Source organism: Salvia miltiorrhiza, chromosome 2, assembly GCF_028751815.1.
Source record: "Salvia miltiorrhiza cultivar Shanhuang (shh) chromosome 2, IMPLAD_Smil_shh, whole genome shotgun sequence".
In the NCBI taxonomy this organism is placed as follows: Eukaryota; Viridiplantae; Streptophyta; class Magnoliopsida; order Lamiales; family Lamiaceae; genus Salvia; species Salvia miltiorrhiza.
In genome coordinates, this window is record NC_080388.1 from 23,468,472 (window position 1) to 23,473,917 (window position 5,446).

At 38.9% G+C, this 5,446-nt stretch overlaps 1 protein-coding gene across 1 annotated transcript; it reads right to left on the reverse strand.

Moving 5' to 3' along the window:
* Positions 1-2,984: 2,984 nt before the first annotated feature.
* On the reverse strand, positions 2,985-3,380 carry LOC131008160 (uncharacterized). The gene has a single exon (XM_057935053.1). It carries the CDS (start codon positions 3,378-3,380, stop codon positions 2,985-2,987), a length of 396 nt encoding a protein of 131 aa, XP_057791036.1.
* Positions 3,381-5,446: the final 2,066 nt, after the last annotated feature.

Consider the following 5,446-nt stretch of genomic DNA (forward strand, 5'->3'; position numbering starts at 1 on the left):
GATGCATAAGGAATTGCTTCCATCTGTTTCCGTTCCAAATCATTTTTAGGACATTGAGTGAGACTAAATTTGTTTCCTTTCTGAATTGGAACGGGCGATGCTGAGCAATTTTCCATTTTGAATCTCTCCAATATTCTATTGATATATGCTTTCTGAGACAAGCCTAACACTCCTTGTGATCTATTTTGAAATATTTCTATTCCTATCACATAGCTTGCCTCACCCATATCTTTCATTTCAAACTTACTGGAGAGAAACTCCTTAGTCTCATGAAGAAGACCAAGATCATTAGTTGCAAGCAAGATATCATCAACATACAAAATCAAAAATATGATCTTTCTCCCACTGATCTTCACATATATACATCGATCAACGATGTTCTCTTTAAATCCAAATGATACAACGGTATCATTAAACTTCAAGTACCATTGTCGGGAAGCTTGTTTAAGACCATATATTGATTTCTTTAGTTTCCACTTCATGTGTTCCTTTCCCTTAACCACAAAACCTTCCGGCTGATCCATGTAAATATCCTCTTCTAAATCTCCATTAAGAAAGGCAGTTTTCACATCCATTTGATGTAGCTCAAAGTCATAATGAGCTACTAAGGCCATAATAATTCTGAACGAATCCTTTCGTGAGACAGGTGAAAATGTCTCATTGTAATCGACACCACTTATCTGAGTAAAACCTTTGGCAACAAGTCTAGCCCTGTAGCGTTCAATGTTGCCATGAGCATCAAGTTTAGTCTTAAAGACCCACTTACAACCAATGCTCTCCCACCCTTCTGGCATCACTACAAGATCTTTGACATCATTCTTTTCCATAGATTTCATCTCATCTTTCAAGGCATCTAACCATTCATCAGAATTATTACAACTCATGGCTTGTGAAAATGAGACTGGATCATCCTTATTAACACTTACTTCAGTTTCTGCTTCATGTAGATAAACCATATAGTCATCCGAAATAGCTGGTCGTCTTGCTCTTTCAGACCTTCTTAACACTATTTCTTGTGGTTCTTCTACAACAGGTTCATGTTGAATCATGGGTTCATAATTGTGTTCCTCATTATCATTTTGCACAATAGTAGGAGGAACACTGTTAGAAGCACAAGTTAAAGGAACTTGTATCCTAACTTTTTTAATATCCACTTGTCGTGGAATTGAACTCCCACTGATCTCGCCATTCTCAATGAACCTTGCATTTCCAGTCTCAACAATTCGCATACTATGATTAGGACAGTAAAATCTAAACCCCTTTGATTTTTCTGGATAGCCAAGAAAGTAACCACTTATGGTTCTTGCATCCAGTTTCTTTTCTTGTGGATTATAAATCCTTATTTTTGTCGGGCAACCCCAAACATGCAGGTGCCTTAAACTAGGTTTCCTTCCTGTCCACAGTTCAAAAGGAGTCTTAGGAACTGCTTTGCTAGGAACCCTATTTAATAAGTACGCCGCAGTTTTCAAGGCATACATCCACAAATAAATGGGTAAAGAACAATTACTTAGCATACTCCTAACCATATTCATTAGTGTTCTATTTCGCCTTTCTGATACACCATTTTGTTGTGGTGTACCTGGCATTGTGTATTGCGCACAAATACCACGTTTCTCGAGGATTTTAGCAAATGGACCTGGGTGTTGCCCATTTTCATCATATCTTCCATAATACTCACCACATCTATCGGATCTAACAACTTTCACTTTTCTGTCTAATTGCCTTTCTACTTCATTCAAGTAGATCTCCAAGGCATCTACTGCTTGAGATTTTTCATGCAGCAAATAGACATAACCATAACGTGAGAAGTCATCAATAAAGGTGATGAAGTATTTTCCTTTCCGAAAGAATTAACATCAAAAGGCCCACATATATCGGTATGGATAATTTCAAGAAGCTGTGTGCTTCTTGTGGCTCATTTCTTCGTGTGTTTTGTTTGCTTTCCTTTAATGCAATCCACACAAATGCCAAGATCAGTAAAATCCAAATTGGGAAGGATTTCATTCTTTACCAATCTTTACAATCGTTCTTTGGAGATATGCCCCAACCATTTATGCCACAAGTCAGCAGAATTTTCATTAGTAGAACCACGTTTAGTTCCAACATTATGATGCACGGTTAAGAGAGACTCAGCAAAAACATCATCCAGTTTTAATCTATATAACCGATCATTTAAAATACCAGAACCAATAAGAAGATTTTGTTTTGATAAATAATAACATCCATTCTCAAACAGAGAGGAAAAACCAACTTCATCAAGTTTCGATACTGAAACTAAATTACGAGAAATAGAAGGAACATAAAGAGTATCAAATAAATCTAAGTGATTTCCGGTATCTAAAATCAAACGATAGGTTCCAATAGCTTCAACTGGAGCTTTGACTCGATTCCCCATATAAACGTAACTTTCATTTGCCTTTATGATTCGGGTCGTAATGAATCCCTGCATCGAATTAGAAACATGAGTGGTACCTCCAGAATCAATCCACCAAGTATTATAAGGAACTTCAATTAAATTAGATTCGAGACATACAAAAAGAATACCTTTCTTTTCGAATCATGCTTTACGTTTCGGACAATCCTTTTGAAAGTGTCCAGGCTTCCTACAAAACCGGCACTTCAGATTGTCAAGTTCCTTTTTCTGGATTTGGGCACTTGACTCATTTACTTTATGTCCATGCTTGCCCTTTCCATTCTTCTTGAAGGCTTTCTTACCAGCTCCTTGATTCATTGTAAAATGAACAGAATGAGATCCTTGATTCTTAAGCCTTGTTTCCTCCTGAACCAACATTCCATGAAGTTCATTCACACTCCATTTATCTTTCAGAGTGTTATAATTCATTTGGAATGGGCTGTATTCAGGGGGAAGCGAGTTTATAACAAACTGCACAAGGAAGTTCTCATCCACGTTCATCCCCAATGACTTAAGTCTTGCTGCAATGTTTGTCATTTCAATGAGATGTTCATGCATGCTACGAGAACCATCAAATTTCATGGTGGTCAGTGGCTAAGGTCCCAGCAACAGACTTATCAGCAGTCTGTGAACGTTCTTTCACAGAATTCATGAATTCCTTAACACTTTCAGTCTTAGGAATAGTAGACTTGATGTTGTCTGCTACACTCATTCGCATAAACATAAGGCTCAGTTTGTTCGACTTTACCCAAGCATTATGGGCGGACTTTTCAGCAGCACTGCTAGTATCAGTGATAGCAGGCTCTTCAACTTCAAGTGCTGAATCAAGATCCAATACACCAAGGTGAAATCGGATTTGTTCAGACCAATTAGAGAAGTTGAGTCCATTAAAAACTGGAACAGACGAAGCATGTGAATGAAGAGCAACAGGGGTAGGCACTGCAAGGATAATATATCTCATTTGCATTAATGCTTTGAATATCTTAAAACAGATTCAGGATCAATAAACAATAAAAGTATATTGATGTTCTCCTTTGGGCGATACAACAAAATACAATCATAAATTCATCATGATGCTTATGAATTAATCGTAATTGATAAATGAACACATCACTTTAAAAACCACCTAGTTATCTTTGGATATACTAAATAGTTTAGTATAATGTTCAATTATCACGTTTATATTCATAATTGATAAGAACAGACAATCCACCTTTGGATGATTATTAATGCCTTATAATTATGAATTTTAATTACCCATATAAAATTTCTTAAAACAAGCATCACATAAGTATAGGTAATTAAAGTATAATCATACAAATTTACTAACTTACTGATGCGTCTTCGACTTTTGGGCCATTTGGTCCTATTTTTCTCTTTCTTTTGTTTTGTTTGAGTCGTCTAGGGGAGAAAACAGGTATTCAGGAGGAGGAAGCTCAGAAAAGGGCATATGCATGAAATGTGGTCAGAATGGGCATTACCGAAACAAAACTATCCAAACTTCCAGAAGTGAAACTTATCAGGAAGAGAGCTCGGCGAAGTACCCCTCAGAACCATTCGAGGTGCGGGAATGTTCGAAGTGTACCACCTGGTATGAGGCCAACCAAAGAAAGAAGCTAGTATGACCATTCCCGTCAACAGCAGTCAGCAGCTGGAGCTATATATGGAAAGACGTGTGGAGGAGATTTCCCGGAAGATTCTGGCGAATTCTAGCAATGGAAGGATCTGGAATAATGTGAAATCAGCCCCAAATCCGCTGGAGATCCATTATCTATCAAATCAAATCAAGGATCAAGCTATTTATGGAAGGAAATAATCTGCCAGATTTGGTCTGCCGGCTAGGGTTTACCGAACTGCTATATAAACCTCAGCATGTGTGGCTGGCAGAGGGGAGTCTTGCGAGTTTTGACAGCAGTTTTAGGGAGAGGAACGAATTTCTACACTTACACATCAGTTTTTAGTGCTCTTCTAGGTTTAGACTTTTGTTAGTTCACCAAGAAATAATTTATTTTAGTGCTTTTACATTTTTCGTACCAAACACTTTATTTGCTTTTCGTATTTCAATTCCGTTGTGACGAACAAAGCCAAGGTTGTTGCCTTAGGTATTTTATATCAAGTATTTCAAATTTCCTTTTATTCATGTGTTCATTCTATTTCACATTTATATTTTCCATTATGTGTGAGTAGTTCCCTTGGTGAGGTTTAAGGGGTGGAAACAATTGTTGTCAATATGTAAACATTCGTGAGGCATTTGTTCTTTCGGTTGAGTCCCGTGGTTCCGGAAGGATCTGTTCGAAACCATGGGCAGTAGGGGCCTAACGGGTGATCTCCGTTCGGTAAAACGCTGTCCGTGTCAAGCAAAGGCCAGGGTATACCAGGGCGTGACAACCGGTATACCCAAGACCGAGTAGCTGAGCAGCGTCAACAAAAGGTGTTGTAGATCCGGAAGGTGGGGAAAGGATTGATGGGATACACTGTCCTTCCTCAGTCTTGGGCTTCTCTAGAGGCTATCCATCAACTGTGACGAGGCATAAAGCCATGGTTATCAAACGAGGAAAGCAATCTCGGCGCCGTAGCATGTCTATGACTGGTCGGCTGACAAAGCCGGAAATAGTTGAGTCCAGGAGGCATGTGTCACTAAAAGCGCGGAGTTGGGGACCTCGGGAGAGAAGGTTGGTGAGGGCCATACTTGGTGAGTAACGGGTATGGCTACTATCTACGGAGAAGTGAAGCACTGCCTTGTGACCGGGGAATGTGTGACCTTCGGACCAAGTGACTACAATGAGATCAACCATCCTAAGTGTGAAGTATAACCTCTTGAAACGCCCCAATGTCTTTGGGCCACGCCTTGAGTTTATACGGATCATCAGTATGCCTATGACCGAAATATATATTGACAACAGTTATGACCTAACCGTAAACCTTACCCCTTGTTATATTTGATCTTTGTTTAAGTTTACTTGTGCAGATAAACAGGTTGAGACCGTGACAACTCAATTTGTGCACCCGAAGAGTAAAGTAGTTCCTCACTCT